At 60.2% G+C, this 17,916-nt stretch overlaps 1 protein-coding gene across 1 annotated transcript in view; it reads left to right on the forward strand.

Annotated features, from left to right (window-relative positions):
* The window catches only part of eprs1 (glutamyl-prolyl-tRNA synthetase 1), a 42,192-nt gene extending 30,479 nt beyond the window's left edge, over positions 1-11,713 (forward strand). Inside the window, exons 25-33 of the mRNA XM_088929227.1 lie at positions 3,267-3,346; positions 6,702-6,803; positions 7,998-8,153; positions 8,243-8,440; positions 8,793-8,966; positions 9,254-9,414; positions 9,748-9,826; positions 10,577-10,641; positions 10,922-11,713. Of these exons, the coding sequence (XP_088785353.1) occupies positions 3,267-3,346; positions 6,702-6,803; positions 7,998-8,153; positions 8,243-8,440; positions 8,793-8,966; positions 9,254-9,414; positions 9,748-9,826; positions 10,577-10,641; positions 10,922-11,072 (1,166 nt within the window). The 3' untranslated portion in view covers positions 11,073-11,713. The remainder of the gene's footprint in view (positions 1-3,266; positions 3,347-6,701; positions 6,804-7,997; positions 8,154-8,242; positions 8,441-8,792; positions 8,967-9,253; positions 9,415-9,747; positions 9,827-10,576; positions 10,642-10,921) is intronic.
* Positions 11,714-17,916: the final 6,203 nt, after the last annotated feature.

A 17,916-nucleotide genomic window follows, 5' to 3' on the forward strand; every position in this document is an offset into this window, starting at 1 on the left:
GCTCCCTCCTCCTCCTCCTCCCCAGGCTCGTCTCCCGCTCTGCTCCTCCCTCCTCACCCGGCTCGTCTCCCGCTCGTCTCTCGCTCTGCTCCTCCCTCCCGGCTCGTCTCTCGCTCTGCTCCTCCCCCCCCGACTCGTCTCTCGCTCTGCTCCTCCCTCCCGGCTCGTCTCTCGCTCTGCTCCTCCCCCCCCGGCTCGTCTCTCGCTCTGCTCCTCCCTCCCGGCTCGTCTCTCGCTCTCCTCCTCCCTCCCGGCTCGTCTCTCACTCTGCTCCTCCCTCCCGGCTCGTCTCTCGCTCTGCTCCTCCCCCCGGCTCATCTCTCGCTCTGCTCCTCCCTCCGGCTCGTCTCTCGCTCTGCTCCTCCCTCCCGGCTCGTCTCTCGCTCTGCTCCTCCCTCCCCCCGGCTCGTCTCTCGCTCTGCTCCTCCCTCCTCCCCCCGGCTCGTCTCTCGCTCTGCTCCTCCCTCCTCCCCCCGGCTCGTCTCTCGCTCTGCTCCTCCCTCCACGCTCGTCTCTCGCTCTGCTCCTCCCTCCCCCCCCCGGCTCGTCTCTCGCTCTGCTCCTCCCTCCCGGCTCGTCTCTCGCTCTGCTCCTCCTTCCCGGCTCGTCTCTCGCTCTGCTCCTCCCTCCCGGCTCGTCTCTCGCTCTGCTCCTCCCTCCCCGCTCGTCTCTCGCTCTGCTCCTCCCTCCCCGCTCGTCTCTCGCTCTGCTCCTCCCTCCTCCCCCCGGCTCGTCTCTCGCTCTGCTCCTCCCTCCCCCCCCCGGCTCGTCTCTCGCTCTGCTCCTCCCTCCCCCCCCCGGCTCGTCTCTCGCTCTGCTCCTCCCTCCTCCCCCCGGCTCGTCTCTCGCTCTGCTCCTCCCTCCTCCCCCCGGCTCGTCTCTCGCTCTGCTCCTCCCTCCCCCCCCGGCTCGTCTCTCGCTCTGCTCCTCCCCCCCCGGCTCGTCTCTCGCTCTGCTCCTCCCTCCCCCCCCCGGCTCGTCTCTCGCTCTGCTCCTCCCTCCCCCCCCGGCTCGTCTCTCGCTCTGCTCCTCCCTCCCCCCGGCTCGTCTCTCGCTCTGCTCCTCCCTCCCCCCGGCTCGTCTCTCGCTCTGCTCCTCCCTCCCCGCTCGTCTCTCGCTCTGCTCCTCCCTCCCGGCTCGTCTCTCGCTCTGCTCCTCCCTCCCCGCTCGTCTCTCGCTCTGCTCCTCCCTCCTCCCCCCGGCTCGTCTCTCGCTCTGCTCCTCCTTCCTCCCCCCGGCTCGTCTCTCGCTCTGCTCCTCCCTCCTCCCCCCGGCTCGTCTCTCGCTCTGCTCCTCCCTCCCCCGGCTCGTCTCTCGCTCTGCTCCTCCCTCCCCCGGCTCGTCTCTCGCTCTGCTCCTCCCTCCCCGCTCGTCTCTCGCTCTGCTCCTCCCTCCCCCGGCTCGTCTCTCGCTCTGCTCCTCCCTCCCCCGGCTCGTCTCTCGCTCTGCTCCTCCCTCCCCCGGCTCGTCTCTCGCTCTGCTCCTCCCTCCTCCCCCCCGGCTCGTCTCTCGCTCTGCTCCTCCCTCCACGCTCGTCTCTCGCTCTGCTCCTCCCTCCCCCCCCGGCTCGTCTCTCGCTCTGCTCCTCCCTCCCCCCCCCGGCTCGTCTCTCGCTCTGCTCCTCCCTCCCCCCCCGGCTCGTCTCTCGCTCTGCTCCTCCCTCCTCCCCCCGGCTCGTCTCTCGCTCTGCTCCTCCCTCCTCCCCCCGGCTCGTCTCTCGCTCTGCTCCTCCCTCCCCCCCCGGCTCGTCTCTCGCTCTGCTCCTCCCCCCCCGGCTCGTCTCTCGCTCTGCTCCTCCCTCCCCCCCCCGGCTCGTCTCTCGCTCTGCTCCTCCCTCCCCCCCCCGGCTCGTCTCTCGCTCTGCTCCTCCCTCCCCCCCCCGGCTCGTCTCTCGCTCTGCTCCTCCCTCCCCCCGGCTCGTCTCTCGCTCTGCTCCTCCCTCCCCCCGGCTCGTCTCTCGCTCTGCTCCTCCCTCCCCCCGGCTCGTCTCTCGCTCTGCTCCTCCCTCCCCGCTCGTCTCTCGCTCTGCTCCTCCCTCCCGGCTCGTCTCTCGCTCTGCTCCTCCCTCCCCGCTCGTCTCTCGCTCTGCTCCTCCCTCCTCCCCCCGGCTCGTCTCTCGCTCTGCTCCTCCCTCCTCCCCCCGGCTCGTCTCTCGCTCTGCTCCTCCCTCCCCCGGCTCGTCTCTCGCTCTGCTCCTCCCTCCCCCGGCTCGTCTCTCGCTCTGCTCCTCCCTCCCCGCTCGTCTCTCGCTCTGCTCCTCCCTCCCCCGGCTCGTCTCTCGCTCTGCTCCTCCCTCCCCCGGCTCGTCTCTCGCTCTGCTCCTCCCTCCCCCGGCTCGTCTCTCGCTCTGCTCCTCCCTCCTCCCCCCCGGCTCGTCTCTCGCTCTGCTCCTCCCTCCTCCCCCCGGCTCGTCTCTCGCTCTGCTCCTCCCTCCTCCCCCCCGGCTCGTCTCTCGCTCTGCTCCTCCCTCCACGCTCGTCTCTCGCTCTGCTCCTCCCTCCTCCCCCCGGCTCGTCTCTCGCTCTGCTCCTCCCTCCTCCCCCCGGCTCGTCTCTCGCTCTGCTCCTCCTTCCTCCCCCCGGCTCGTCTCTCGCTCTGCTCCTCCTTCCTCCCCCCGGCTCGTCTCTCGCTCTGCTCCTCCCTCCTCCCCCCGGCTCGTCTCTCGCTCTGCTCCTCCCTCCCCGCTCGTCTCTCGCTCTGCTCCTCCCTCCTCCCCCCGGCTCGTCTCTCGCTCTGCTCCTCCCTCCTCCCCCCGGCTCGTCTCTCGCTCTGCTCCTCCCTCCACGCTCGTCTCTCGCTCTGCTCCTCCCTCCTCCCCCCGGCTCGTCTCTCGCTCTGCTCCTCCCTCCTCCCCCCGGCTCGTCTCTCGCTCTGCTCCTCCCTCCTCCCCCCGGCTCGTCTCTCGCTCTGCTCCTCCCTCCTCCCCCCGGCTCGTCTCTCGCTCTGCTCCTCCCTCCTCCCCCCGGCTCGTCTCTCGCTCTGCTCCTCCCTCCCCCGGCTCGTCTCTCGCTCTGCTCCTCCCTCCCCACTCGTCTCTCGCTCTGCTCCTCCCTCCTCCCCCCGGCTCGTCTCTCGCTCTGCTCCTCCCTCCTCCCCCCGGCTCGTCTCTCGCTCTGCTCCTCCCTCCCCCCCCCGGCTCGTCTCTCGCTCTGCTCCTCCTCCTGCTTGTCTCTCACTCGTGTCTCGCTCTACAGCATGGCTTCATGTGCTGTGAGAGTCCGGTATCTACAAAGAGAATGACCTGTTTCCTGTTTGTCTCTGTGCAGTGATGTACCCAGCCTACGCCAAGTGGGTTCAGTCTCACAGGGACCTGCCCATCAAGCTGAACCAGTGGTGCAACGTCGTGGTCAGTACAACCAGTATATTAAGTATCTGTTATTTCACCTCCTGTTGGGGTCTACCATAGCTACCAGGGGTCTGTCCTGGGGGCTATGGTACCTTCTGGGACTCCCCCTAGTGGATCTACACCAGGGCTTGTGTCATATCCAAAGCCAAGCTGCTCCAGATACTGCTGTGTTAGAGTGGGCTCTGTGTTGTGCCTGGTGTTTTAGCAGCAGGCAGTCAGAGCACACACAGGCTGTAGCATGAGTGTCTGTACGGACGGTGCTGTGGGTGTGAGGTCTGGCTGTCTCTACGGGCGGTGCCGTGGGTGTAAGGTCTGGCTGTCTGTACGGGCGGTGCCGTGGGTGTGAGGTCTGGCTGTCTGTACGGGCGGTGCCGTGGGTGTGAGGTCTGGCTGTCTGTACGGGCGGTGCCGTGGGTGTGAGGTCTGGCTGTCTGTACGGACGGTGCTGTGGGTGTGAGGTCTGGCTGTCTGTACGGGCGGTGCCGTGGGTGTGAGGTCTGGCTGTCTGTACGGGCGGTGCCGTGGGTGTGAGGTCTGGCTGTCTGTACGGGCGGTGCCGTGGGTGTGAGGTCTGGCTGTCTGTACGGACGGTGCCGTGGGTGTGAGGTCTGGCTGTCTGTACGGACGGTGCCGTGGGTGTGAGGTCTGGCTGTCTGTACGGGCGGTGCCGTGGGTGTGAGGTCTGGCTGTCTGTACGGGCGGTGCCGTGGGTGTGAGGTCTGGCTGTCTGTACGGGCGGTGCCGTGGGTGTGAGGTCTGGCTGTCTGTACGGGCGGTGCCGTGGGTGTGAGGTCTTGCTGTCTGTACGGGCGGTGCCGTGGGTGTGAGGTCTGGCTGTCTGTACGGACGGTGCCGTGGGTGTGAGGTCTGGCTGTCTGTACGGACGGTGCCGTGGGTGTGAGGTCTGGCTGTCTGTACGGACGGTGCAGTGGGTGTGAGGTCTGGCTGTCTGTACGGACGGTGCCGTGGGTGTGAGGTCTGGCTGTCTGTACGGGCGGTGCCGTGGGTGTGAGGTCTGGCTGTCTGTACGGACGGTGCCGTGGGTGTGAGGTCTGGCTGTCTGTACGGGCGGTGCCGTGGGTGTGAGGTCTGGCTGTCTGTACGGGCGGTGCCGTGGGTGTGAGGTCTGGCTGTCTGTACGGACGGTGCCGTGGGTGTGTGGTCTGGCTGTCTGTACGGACGGTGCCGTGGGTGTGAGGTCTGGCTGTCTGTACGGGCGGTGCCGTGGGTGTGAGGTCTGGCTGTCTGTACGGACGGTGCCGTGGGTGTGTGGTCTGGCTGTCTGTACGGGCGGTGCCGTGGGTGTGAGGTCTGGCTGTCTGTACGGGCGGTGCCGTGGGTGTGTGGTCTGGCTGTCTGTACGGGCGGTGCTGTGGGTGTGAGGTCTTGCTGTCTGTACGGGCGGTGCCGTGGGTGTGAGGTCTGGCTGTCTGTACGGGCGGTGCCGTGGGTGTGTGGTCTGGCTGTCTGTACGGACGGTGCCGTGGGTGTGTGGTCTGGCTGTCTGTACGGACGGTGCCGTGGGTGTGAGGTCTGGCTGTCTGTACGGGCGGTGCCGTGGGTGTGAGGTCTGGCTGTCTGTACGGGCGGTGCCGTGGGTGCGAGGTCTGGCTGTCTGTACGGACGGTGCCGTGGGTGTGAGGTCTGGCTGTCTGTACGGGCGGTGCCGTGGGTGTGAGGTCTGGCTGTCTGTACGGGCGGTGCTGTGGGTGTGAGGTCTGGCTGTCTGTACGGGCGGTGCTGTACTGTATGTGTGAGGTCTGGCTGTCTGTACGGACGGTGCCGTGGGTGTGAGGTCTGGCTGTCTGTACGGGTGGTGCCGTGGGTGTGAGGTCTGGCTGTCTGTACGGACGGTGCCGTGGGTGTGAGGTCTGGCTGTCTGTACGGGCGGTGCCGTGGGTGTGAGGTCTGGCTGTCTGTACGGGCGGTGCCGTGGGTGTGAGGTCTGGCTGTCTGTACGGGCGGTGCCGTGGGTGTGAGGTCTGGCTGTCTGTACGGACGGTGCCGTGGGTGTGAGGTCTGGCTGTCTGTACGGGCGGTGCCGTGGGTGTGAGGTCTGGCTGTCTGTACGGACGGTGCCGTGGGTGTGAGGTCTGGCTGTCTGTACGGGCGGTGCCGTGGGTGTGAGGTCTGGCTGTCTGTACGGACGGTGCCGTGGGTGCGAGGTCTGGCTGTCTGTACGGGCGGTGCCGTGGGTGCGAGGTCTGGCTGTCTGTACGGGCGGTGCCGTGGGTGCGAGGTCTGGCTGTCTGTACGGGCGGTGCCGTGGGTGCGAGGTCTGGCTGTCTGTACGGGCGGTGCCGTGGGTGCGAGGTCTGGCTGTCTGTACGGACGGTGCCGTGGGTGTGAGGTCTGGCTGTCTGTACGGACGGTGCCGTGGGTGTGAGGTCTGGCTGTCTGTACGGACGGTGCAGTGGGTGTGTGGTCTGGCTGTCTGTACAGACGGTGCCGTGGGTGTGAGGTCTGGCTGTCTGTACGGACGGTGCCGTGGGTGTGTGGTCTGGCTGTCTGTACGGGCGGTGCCGTGGGTGTGAGGTCTGGCTGTCTGTACGGACGGTGCTGTGTGTGAGGTCTGGCTGTCTGTACGGGCGGTGCCGTGGGTGTGAGGTCTGGCTGTCTGTACGGGCGGTGCCGTGGGTGTGAGGTCTGGCTGTCTGTACGGGCGGTGCCGTGGGTGTGTGGTCTGGCTGTCTGTACGGGCGGTGCCGTGGGTGTGAGGTCTGGCTGTCTGTACGGGCGGTGCCGTGGGTGTGAGGTCTGGCTGTCTGTACGGACGGTGCCGTGGGTGTGAGGTCTGGCTGTCTGTACGGACGGTGCAGTGGGTGTGTGGTCTGGCTGTCTGTACGGACGGTGCCGTGGGTGTGAGGTCTGGCTGTCTGTACGGACGGTGCCGTGGGTGTGTGGTCTGGCTGTCTGTACGGGCGGTGCCGTGGGTGTGAGGTCTGGCTGTCTGTACGGACGGTGCTGTGTGTGAGGTCTGGCTGTCTGTACGGGCGGTGCCGTGGGTGTGAGGTCTGGCTGTCTGTACGGGCGGTGCCGTGGGTGTGAGGTCTGGCTGTCTGTACGGGCGGTGCCGTGGGTGTGAGGTCTGGCTGTCTGTACGGACGGTGCCGTGGGTGTGAGGTCTGGCTGTCTGTACGGACGGTGCAGTGGGTGTGTGGTCTGGCTGTCTGTACGGACGGTGCCGTGGGTGTGAGGTCTGGCTGTCTGTACGGACGGTGCCGTGGGTGTGAGGTCTGGCTGTCTGTACGGGCGGTGCCGTGGGTGTGTGGTCTGGCTGTCTGTACGGGCGGTGCTGTGTGTGTGGGCTCATCCTGCGGCCTGTGTGAACCTCTCTCTCGCTCTCTGTGCTCAGCGGTGGGAGTTCAAGCACCCCCAGCCCTTCCTGAGGACCCGGGAGTTCCTGTGGCAGGAGGGACACACCGCCTTCGCTACCAAGGAGGAGGCGGCCGAGGAGGTGAGGGGCGGCTACAGTGGGCATCTGAGGAGAGGCTGTGTGCTGAGCTCGCTCTCGGTGGTCTGGCGTGTGTGGGGCCGTGTCAAAGACGAGGCAGTGTGTTCAGGCAGCCGCTTGCTCTCTGGCCTGGAACTGCGAGGAGCTAACGGCATGTTCTCTGTTTGGGAGGGGCCTGTGGGACTGTGTGCGGAGAGGCAGTGTGTTAACACAGTCTCCGTCTCGCCTGGTGTAACGGATACTTGACCTGTACATCCGAGTGTATGGGGTGATGTCCTGTGTGTGAGGGCGGGTATGGGGGTGTGGGTGTGTGTGAGGGCGGGTATGGGGGTGTGGGTGTGTGTGAGGGCGGGTATTGGGGTGAGGGGGGTGTGGGTGTGTGTGAGGGCGGGTATTGGGGGGAGGGGGGTGTCGTGTGTGTGTGTGAGGGCGGGTATTGGGGGGAGGGGGGTGTCGTGTGGGTGTGTGTGAGGGCGGGTATTGGGGTGAGTGGGGTGTCGTGTGGGTGTGTGTGAGGGCGGGTATTGGAGGGAGGGGGGTGTCGTGTGTGTGTGTGTGAGGGCGGGTATTGGGGGGGGGTGTCGTGTGTGTGTGTGTGTGTGTGTGAGGGCGGGTATTGGGGGGAGGGGGGTGTCGTGTGTGTGTGTGTGAGGGCGGGTATTGGGGGGAGGGGGGTGTCGTGTGTGTGTGTGAGGGCGGGTATTGGGGGGAGGGGGGTGTCGTGTGTGTGTGTGAGGGCGGGTATTGGGGGGAGGGGGGTGTCGTGTGTGTGTGTGTGTGTGTGAGGGCGGGTATTGGGGGGGGGGGTGTCGTGTGTGTGAGGGCGGGTATTGGGGGGAGGGGGGTGTCGTGTGTGTGTGTGTGTGAGGGCGGGTATTGGAGGGAGGGGGGTGTCGTGTGTGTGTGTGAGGGCGGGTATTGGGGGGAGGGGGGTGTCGTGTGTGTGAGGGTGGGTATTGGGGAGAGGGGGGTGTCGTGTGTGTGTGTGTGTGAGGGTGGGTATTGGGGGGAGGGGGGTGTCGTGTGTGTGTGTGTGAGGGCGGGTATTGGGGGGAGGGGGGTGTCGTGTGTGTGTGTGTGTGTGTGAGGGCGGGTATTAGGGGGAGGGGGGTGTCGTGTGTGTGTATGAGGGCGGGTATTGGGGGTTGTCCTGTGTAGGTGCGTCAGTCTGCTAACACAGTCTCTCTCTCTCTCCAGGTGTTACAGATCCTTGACCTGTATGCACGGGTGTACGAGGAGCTGATGGCGATCCCTGTGGTGAAAGGCAGGAAGACGGAGAAGGAGAAGTTCGCCGGTGGCGATTATACCACCACAGTGGAAGCCTTCATCTCCGCCAGCGGGAGAGCCATTCAGGTGCGCGCGGATTTCTCACTGCCCCTCCCACACTGCCCGGGTTCCCCCTCTCCCTCCCACTCACACCCTCCCTTCCTCTCTCCTGCCAGGGGGCCACGTCGCACCACCTGGGCCAGAACTTCTCGCGGATGTTCGAGATCGTGTTTGAGGACCCGCTCCGGCCCGGAGAGAAGCAGTTCGCCTTCCAGAACTCCTGGGGCATCACGACCCGCACCATCGGCGTGCTGACCATGGTGCACGGGGACGACCAGGGGCTGGTCCTGCCCCCCCGCGTGGCCTGTCTGCAGGTGGGGGCACAGGGGGCTGGGGCGTGTGTGGCGTCTCGCCACAGGGCAGCATGGGCCACACTCTTACTGGGAGGAGAGTGCCCAGCTTAGGGCCGGTTCAGCAGACCAGCACACTGCGCCCAGTCAGCAGGCTCAGAGGGGGGAGGTGAGGCCGGGTTGTGGACTGTCTTTGTTAGCAAGGCTGATGAAGCCAGGAGCGAGAGCTCTGCTGCTGCTCGATGGCTGCAGGAAGTTTCCATTTCCTTTCCACATCTCCTCTGAGTTCCAGAACAGTTTTACTGCTCTCTCTCCCTCTGACACCCTCCTCCTCCTCCTCCTCACCTCCCCCTGTGCTTTGACCTCTCTCTCCCAGGTGATCATTATCCCGTGTGGCATCACAGCCTCTCTCCCAGACTCCGAGAAGGAGGTCCTGCTTTCCCGCTGTTCCCAGTATCTGGAGCGTCTCACCCAGTCTGGTATCCGGGCTCGAGCCGACCTGCGGGACAACTACTCTCCTGGCTGGAAGTTCAACCACTGGGAGCTCAAGGTACCTCGTAATGTAAACCTGTACCCCGAAATACCTAAATATGCACTGCAATGCCCAGGAGTACCCGGACAACAGCAGTGTGAGAAGAACCCCTTAATCCCACACTGCACCCGTGCATACTCTCTGTACCCCCACACACCCCGCAGCCCCACAGCACTCCCCACACACCAGTACTCCAATATTGCAGTACCCCAGTGAGCACCGGGTACAGCATTCGTAGTGCTGCTAACTCTCCTCCTTTCCTGCTCTCCCCTCCTGTCCTCTCTCCTGCGCCCCTGTCTGCGCAGGGCGTCCCGATCAGGCTGGAGGTGGGCCCCAGAGACGTGAAGCTGGGCCAGTGTGTGGCCGTCCGGAGGGACACCGGGGAGAAGATCACTCTGCCGGAGACGGACGCCGAGAACCGGCTGAGGCGGCTGCTGGAGGACATACAGACCCACCTGTACAGCAGGTAGCGGCGCCGCCCTCACTCTGGGGACGTCCTGGGACCCCTGCAGCTCTGACACGCACACGGGGGGGCTCTTCCACCCGGTGAGGTTCATACCGTAGTCGAGGGAGACGCTGTCCATTTTGGACACTCGGGATGAGTCATTCAGCCAGGGGTCAGGGCGTCACGGGGTCCTGGTCTGGACGGGTGACCTTGGGGTCCCCACCTCTAACATAAGTGTGAGCCCCAAGCTCCAGCCATCCTGTTCACAGGCAAAGCTGATGGGCCGCCTTGGCGCCCCACAGGCTGTTAGTGTAACCCCAGGGATGTAGGAATAACACCCCTGTTCCCTGGCAGGGCTGCGGAAGACCTCCGGAAGCACATGGTGGTGACTGACAGCCTGGAGGACTTCCAGAGGGAGCTGGATCAGGGCAAGGTGAGAGAGCGCCAGAGGGAGGAGAGGGACTGTCCATGGAGAGGAGGGGAGGGAGGAGAGGGACTGTCCATGGAGAGGAGAGGAGGGAGGAGAGGGACTGTCCATGGAGAGGAGAGGAGAGGAGGGAGGAGAGGGATTGTTCAGGGAAGGAGAGGAGGGAGGAGAGGGACTGTCCATGGAGAGGAGAGGAGGGAGGAGAGGGACTGTCCATGGAGAGGAGAGGAGGGAGGAGAGGGACTGTCCATGGAGAGGAGAGGAGGGAGGAGAGAGATTGTTCAGGGAAGGAGAGGAGGGAGGAGGGAGGAGAGGGACTGTCCATGGAGAGGAGAGGAGGGAGGAGAGGGATTGTTCAGGGAAGGAGAGGAGGGAGGAGAGGGATTGTTCAGGGAAGGAGAGGGGGGAGGAGAGGGACTGTCCATGGAGAGGAGAGGAGGGAGGAGAGGAGGGAGGAGAGGGGGGAGGAGAGGGACTGTCCGAGGAGAGGAGGGAGGAGAGGGACTGTCCGAGGAGAGGAGGGAGGAGAGGGATTGTTCAGGGAAGGAGAGGAGGGAGGAGAGGGACTGTCCATGGAGAGGAGAGGAGGGAGGAGAGGGACTGTCCATGGAGAGGAGAGGAGGGAGGAGAGGGATTGTCCAGGGAAGGAGAGAAGGGAGAAGGCTGAGACTTGAAGAGGGGATAGGTATCAAGTTGTTGAAGAGTATCGAGTGATTCTCCTGTTGTCTCACTTGCTCTCTCTGCCTGTCCCTTCAGATCGTACAGATCCCATTCTGCGGCCGCATCGAGTGTGAGGACTGGATCAAGAAAATCACTGCCAAGTAAGAGACCCATAGACACAGAGGCTCAGGCTTGGATCTGACCCAGCGCAGTGGGCAGTGTAGGGCGACTCTCTGTGGAAAACCGGGCTCAACTTGGTTCAGGGCTGTGGGCACATCTGCACTGTCACGCTGATTAGGAAACTGCTGGATGCCACACGAGTGTCCAGGAGTCTAAAACAGAAGCTCAAGTATGGGACAGTCTGAGTGAGTGTAGGGTAGATGATGAGATGAACTGACGTGCTTGAACAGAGTTTCTCCCTTCTTTCTCCCACCCCATCAGGGACCAGGATCTGGAGCCTGGAGCGCCCTCTATGGGAGCCAAGAGCCTGTGCATCCCCTTCCAGCCCCTGAGAGAGCTGCAGGCTGGCCAGCTGTGTGTGAGCGGACAGGAGCCTGCACAGTATTACACCCTGTTTGGGCGCAGTTATTGAACCCCAGCAGTGCTGCCCTCTGACCCCAAGAATCACTGACAGTTCCTGCACAATCCAATGCATTCTTTACCAGGTCTCAACGCTGTCTCTCTCTCTCTCCCTCCCAGCCCTTAATGCTGTCTCTCTCACACACACACAGGCTCATGCCCAGTCACTAGAGCTGTCTCTCTCTCACACAGGCTCATTTCAGCACCTAGAGCTGTCTCTCTCTCACACACACACACTCATGCCCAGTCGCTAGAGCTGTCTGTCTCACACACACACATACACACCCATGCTCAGTCGCTAGAGCTGTCTCTCTCTTTCTCACACACACACACTCATGCCCAGTCTCTAGAGCTGTCTGTCTCACACACACACATACACACCCATGCCCAGTCGCTAGAGCTGTCTCTCTCTTTCTCACTCACACACACACACACTCATGCCCAGTCGCTAGAGCTGTCTCTCTCTCTCACACACACACACACTCATGTCCAGTTGCTAGAGCTGTCTCTCTCACACACACTCACGCCCAGTTGCTAGAGCTGTCTCTCTCTCAGCCTGTACACTGTGTGCTTACCTATGGTTACTCCCTGTGCTTTTTTGTAGAACAGTACCAATGTGTAATAAAGAAGGGATTCTCAATTAAATCAGACTGGGCTTTGGGTTTTATTTCATAAATGTTTTCCCCTGATGTGTGTCAAATTGAAAACCAGACCTGTCTGATTGTTTTCTTCATCTGGCACATCTCTGGCTGTTCTATGTATCTGCCTGTCTTGTCCTAAGCCTCTGTGTCCTACACCTGTTTTGCATTTCAGGCCCAGGTCTCTGTCCTGCACTAGAACAGATGGAACAAGTAATGTTCTCCTGCTAGGTTACCTTTGCTCACTGCCCTGTCTTTCTCACACCTGAAGAAGGCTCCACGGACAAAATGTTTTCTTTCTTCTCTTTCCAGCATGGAATAAACCTATTACTTGTTCCTTTGCAACCTACGCATGCTGACGCAGCTACCCACCTGTAATACAGATGCATTACATCCTTCTCACAGTCCAGGGAGATCTGTTGAAGCTCTACTCTGCACTGGTCAGATCTCAGCTGGAGGACTGTGTTCAGGGTTGGTCACCACATCACCCACAGAAAAGATCTTCCAGCCCTAGAAAGTGTCCCGAGCAGAAGAACAAGATCCCAGGTCTCAGGGGACTGTCGTGTTCAGACAGGCAGGGGGAGCTACATCTCTCCAGCCCAGGAGAGAGGAGGTGTGATCCAGGTACACAGAGCTCTGAGGGATACAGGCAGGATCAAGCCAGGGGACTGTTTCACACCCAGCAGAGAGACACGGACACAGGGCCACAGCTGGAAACTGAGGGAGAATTCACGGCGAACAGGAAACATTTTACTGAAGAGGTGAAGGGGTGGGGGGTGAAGGTCTAGTCTCTGGTCACATATGAATTACAGCTGGACTAAAGTTTAGATTCTCGGTTTCTAAACTGCAGTCAAGTCGAATGGGCCCCTATTTCCTGCACACCCTTTGGATTTCTGAAGGCCATGTCTTCTGGACGTCTGGGGCCCTGAGGACAGCCAGGGTTGGCGTGTTGATGAAAGGCACAGAGCCTGGGGCAGGAATTAGAAACAGTTTCAGCAAGGACTGCTGTGTGGGCATGGGACAGATGAGAGATCAACACAGCTGGGTATTCCAGACAATAATCCCCCCAGCTAGTTTCTAATCAGTTTATCCAATACAGGCAGGATACGCTCTGGATGGGACACCAGTCCATTGCAGGACACACACAGATACACACTCACACCAGGGACAGGTTTCCCAGAAGCCAATTCTTAATACTAATTGGAAGAAGTGGTTAGAAAAGAGGTGGGTGAGCAGGGCAGCAGCTTCTTGTGAGTCTTGTGTACTTCCAGCAGAGGGCAGCAGAGTGCTCCATCTGAAGTGCTGTCACGGGCTGGATGAGGGTGAGCACAGGGATCCCTGGAAGTGTGAAAGATGGATATAATTAAACACCCTTTGTTTTAGGGAAGGTGCCTCGAACCCCGGTCCTGGAGAGCCCCGGTATATTGTGTCTCATAGGCACCTGTTTCTAAAGACTGACAACACCTGTAAGCTATTGATGAATCAGCAAGAGTCCTTGAGCAGCTCTGGTCCTTGAGCGCTGAAAAGCACTTGCTGATGCTAGTCCCTCTGAACTGACTTGATCTCTGAATTACTTTACTTACATTCACATTTTAATTTAACCCCAGTGGAATTGTTCCAGATCTTTACAAATTGATGATTTGAGATGATGTGACCTACAAAACCTTCTGCATTGGGGCTCCTCCTGAGCAGGGCTGGAGATCCTTGGACTGACTGTACTGGGGCTCCCAGGGACCAGGGATCGAGACCCTGGACTGAGTGTACTGGGGCTCCCCAGGACCAGAGATCGAGACCCTGGACTGACCGCACTGGGGCTCCCCAGGACCAGGGATCGAGACCCTGGACTGACCGCACTGGGGCTCCCCGGGCCCAGAGATCGAGACCCCTGGACTGAGTGTACTGGGGCTCCCAGGGACCAGGGATCGAGACCCTGGACTGAGTGTACTGGGGCTCCTCAGGACCAGGGATCGAGACCCTGGACTGACCGCACTGGGGCTCCCCGGGCCCAGGAATCGAGACCCCTGGACTGACCGTACTGGGGCCCCGCGGACCAGAGATTGAGACCCCTGAACTGACCGTACTGGGGCTCCCCGGGACCAGGGATCGAGACCCTGGACTGACCGCGCTGGGGCTCCCCGGGCCCAGGGATCGAGACCCTGGACTGAGTGTACTGGGGCTCCTCAGGACCAGGGATCGAGACCCTGGACTAACCGCATTGGGGCTCCCCGGGCCCAGGGATCGAGACCCCTGGACTGACCGTACTGGGGCCCCGCGGACCAGAGATTGAGACCCCTGAACTGACTGTACTGGGGCTCCCTGGGACCAGGGATCGAGACCCTGGACTGACCGCACTGGGGCTCCCTGGGACCAGAGATAGAGACCCTGCGGTCCAAATTGGTTTAATTAAAGTGCCAGATGTCAGGCGAGGAGCTGTGTCTCTGCTGCCTGCAGGCCCCTGATCAGACCGCACAGCAATCTCAGGTCCACCTAGTTTGCACGTCCTAGTCTGGATTGCAGGCACCAGACTGTGCGAAGCAGCACAGCCCACTGGTCAGCTGTGAGCTGCTGGCAGTCTCTCCTCTCTGCCCTCTGTAAGACAGGAGTGGAAACGAGTCCTGCTGTGTGGTGCTGTGTTGAATCACTGGCTGGAACAGGACCCTCCGACAGCACTGCTGTGAGGTTCCGATGTCAGGACTCAGGGCTGTTCGCCAGGCAGACAAGAGCTCAGCTCCTCTCTGTGATCTCCTCCGGAGCGGTCCGCCTGGATGGACAGAGGCTGGCTGCTACGTGTCTCTGAACACGCACCTGCAGTAATGGATACCAGCACAGCATGTGATATGGCATAATTAGATTACCAGGAGCCTTTTGGGGAGGGAAAAGAGTAATTATTCACTTGAGAGCTCAAGACGTAAGTAGTGTGAGTGTAATGGACTGAACGTGCTCAACACTAGTCCAGGTCTGCCTGTGTCCAGTTTCTCTGTCCAGGCTGTGGTCACTGAGCCTGGACCGTCAGGCTCTGTTTCTCTGTCCAGGCTGTGGTCACTGACTCTACTTCGTCAGGCGCTGTTTCTCTGTGCTATTTCTTACACTGGTCAGATACTCAGCTTATGTGTGTTGTGTGTTTAGAGTCCTGCATCATTCCAGTTTGTGTTGTGTGTGTCCCAGTGGGTGAGGTGGTGTTGTGATGTGGTTGATTTTGATTCGTGTTGCTCTAGCAGTGCTGTCCTGAGGCTGGTTGGTGTCAGTGAGCCTCAGGACCAGCTGGCTGAGGGGGCTCTGCTCTGGGCTCAGCAGGGCCTTGTGGTCGTAGGAATTGATTTTCATGTGTAACCAATATTTTATTGTTTTCTATATTCTGATTAGTAATAGGTAATGGCCTATTTCAGCCATGCACATATTGTTAGGTGTTTTTCTCTGCACATAGAGGATGTTCCTACAGATCTCCATGTGCAGAGTTTCTGTGGGGTGTTTGTCCCATTGAGTGTCCTCCTGGTCTGTGAGGGGACCCCACACTTCACTGCCGTATAGGGCAATGGGTTGGATTACACTTTCAAATATTTGGAGGCAGATTCTTGTTGGTGGGTTGATGTTGAAAAGCTTCTTTGTTATTGTGTAGAAAGCCCTGAGTGCCTTCTCCCTCAGTGCCTTCACTGCCAGGTCACAAATCTCCCAGATGAACTGATTGTCAGCCCAAGGTGTGTGTAGCTGGTTGTGTGTTCCAGTGTGTTCTTGTTCAGTATGAACTGGTACCTGTTTCCCTGAGCTCGGGCTTAGTTCTGGAAAATCATAACTCTGGTCTTGTCCAGATTGACTGTCAGTGCCCAGGTCTGACAGTACTGCTCCAGCAGTGCCAGGCTCTGCTGCAGCCCCTGTTCTGGGTCCAGATGGGCTGGCAGTGCCCAGGTCTGACAGTACTGCTCCAGCAGTGCCAGGCTCTGCTGCAGCCCCTGTTCTGGGTCCAGATGGGCTGGCAGTGCCCAGGTCTGACAGTCCTGCTCCAGCAGTCCCAGGCTCTGCTGCAGCCCCTGTTCTGGGTCCAGATGGGCTGGCAGTGCCCAGGTCTGACAGTACTGCTCCAGCAGTCCCAGGTTCTGCTGCAGCCCCTGTTCTGGGTCCAGATGGGCTGGCAGTGCCCAGGTCTGACAGTACTGCTCCAGCAGTGCCAGGCTCTGCTGCAGCCCCTGTTCTGGGTCCAGATGGGCTGGCAGTGCCCAGGTCTGACAGTACTGCTCCAGCAGTCCCAGGCTCTGCTGCAGCCCCTGTTCTGGGTCCAGATGGGCTGGCAGTGCCCAGGTCTGACAGTACTGCTCCAGCAGTCCCAGGTTCTGCTGCAGCCCCTGTTCTGGGTCCAGATGGGCTGGCAGTGCCCAGGTCTGACAGTACTGCTCCAGCAGTGCCAGGCTCTGCTGCAGCCCCTGTTCTGGGTCCAGATGGGCTGGCAGTGCCCAGGTCTGACAGTACTGCTCCAGCAGTGCCAGGCTCTGCTGCAGCCCCTGTTCTGGGTCCAGATTGACTGTCAGTGCCCAGGTCTGACAGTACTGCTCCAGCAGTGCCCGGCTCTGCTGCAGCCCCTGTCCTGTGGGCGACAGCAGGACCAGGTCATCTGTGTAGAGCAGGAACTTGATCTGTCTGTCGTGTAGTGTGAGACCAGGAGCTGCAGACTGTTCCTAGATTCCTGCTAATTCGTTGATATAGATATTGAACAGTGTTGGGCTCAGGCTGCAGCCCTGTCTCACCCCACGACCCTGAATGAATAATCTGTCCTTTTGTTTCCAATTTTCACTGCACATTTGTTCTCCGAGTACATTGATTTAATTATAGTGATGTAATTACCCTCTATGCCATTTTGGAGAAGTTTATAAATTTGTCGTTTGTGCCAAATAACGTCAAATGACGGTTGTCTATCAGTGTTTATAGGGTGTGAATGTGATCGGGTGTACAGTTGTAGGAATGCACGGTGATCTGACAAGAAGCCAATTTGTCCCTTGCTCAGGACATTGTGTTCGGTAAGGAAGGCCAGTATTCGTGTATTCAGGATACTGCAGAATACCTTCCCCAGGTTACTGTTCACACAGATGCCCCGGTAGCTCTTATAGACGGGCCTGATCAGTCCTTGGTTCCAGGCCTCGGGGAAACACACAGCTCTCAGGATGAGGTTGAAGAGTTGAGCAGGGCTTGCTGCAGCTCTGAGCTGCTGTGTCTCGGCATCTTCTTGAATCCGTCTTGACTGCAGGCTTTTTGTGGGTCAAGGGGCTTGAGTTTGTCCCGTAGCTCTGTGATCGAGTTTGTGCTCTGTTGGTAGAGATTTTAAATGAGAGACGCATCCATTTTGGGCGGCCAGTTCTTCTGGTTTTGTCGAATTGAAATTATTCCATTTTTATTGATTTACTGACTCCTCGGTTTCTGAGCGCGTTTATGTGTGTGTTTCTTCAGCCTCTAGGGTGCGTTTGTAGTGAACCGAGTGGCCTTTTCTCGTTTATAACCTTTCTGAAAGACCTTATCACGGTTTCTTGGAAAAGCCTGGGAGGAGGTTTTCACAGGTCTGTTGTCACTGCAGGGCCAAGAATCTCTGCTCCTGTTCTGAAACTAATTGTGCTGTAAAAACAGATAAAGTAGTAAATATTTAGCGAGTGCATACACATAACAGCGATCTACTGTGCAGCTTGACAATCAGGACTTTCACCGTGAGCTTCACTATGAATATATTTACTGTTCATATGCAATACACATGTGAATATATATCAGGTATTTCCCTTTGACGTTATCTGATTATTGATTTAGAAACTTATTTATTCCGACCTCAAACTTATTTATTGATGTTTTTTTTGTCAGAAAAGCGACAGTTTTTTTAATTGTTGCAGCTGTGGGAACACTGTAGTCCTTGCGTCGTGCCAATACAGCTCCTGCAGTTTGAAACAATCCCGCAGAAGGAGAGGGGGTGGAGAGGGACAGACAGGCAAGGAGCGGGGTGTGGAGACGCAAGACGGATAGAGTAAACACCTGTAACAGTAGACGAAAGCGACACCGGCGCGAACGTGGATCAGATAACAATTTCGGAGAATCAGCTCTTTCTGTGTATTGCACCCGCGCGGAGCGAAGGGCGCTCGCGGAGGGGATATAAGCAAGACCTCGCGCCGGCGATGACACTGCAGTTTCCACTCGGGGGGAGAGCGCGTGACTGCGCGGCGTGCGGGCGGACCGGCGGGGACCTGAGTTACC

Source organism: Atractosteus spatula, chromosome 2, assembly GCF_055471065.1.
Source record: "Atractosteus spatula isolate fAtrSpa1 chromosome 2, fAtrSpa1.hap1, whole genome shotgun sequence".
Lineage (NCBI taxonomy): Eukaryota > Metazoa > Chordata > Actinopteri > Semionotiformes > Lepisosteidae > Atractosteus > Atractosteus spatula.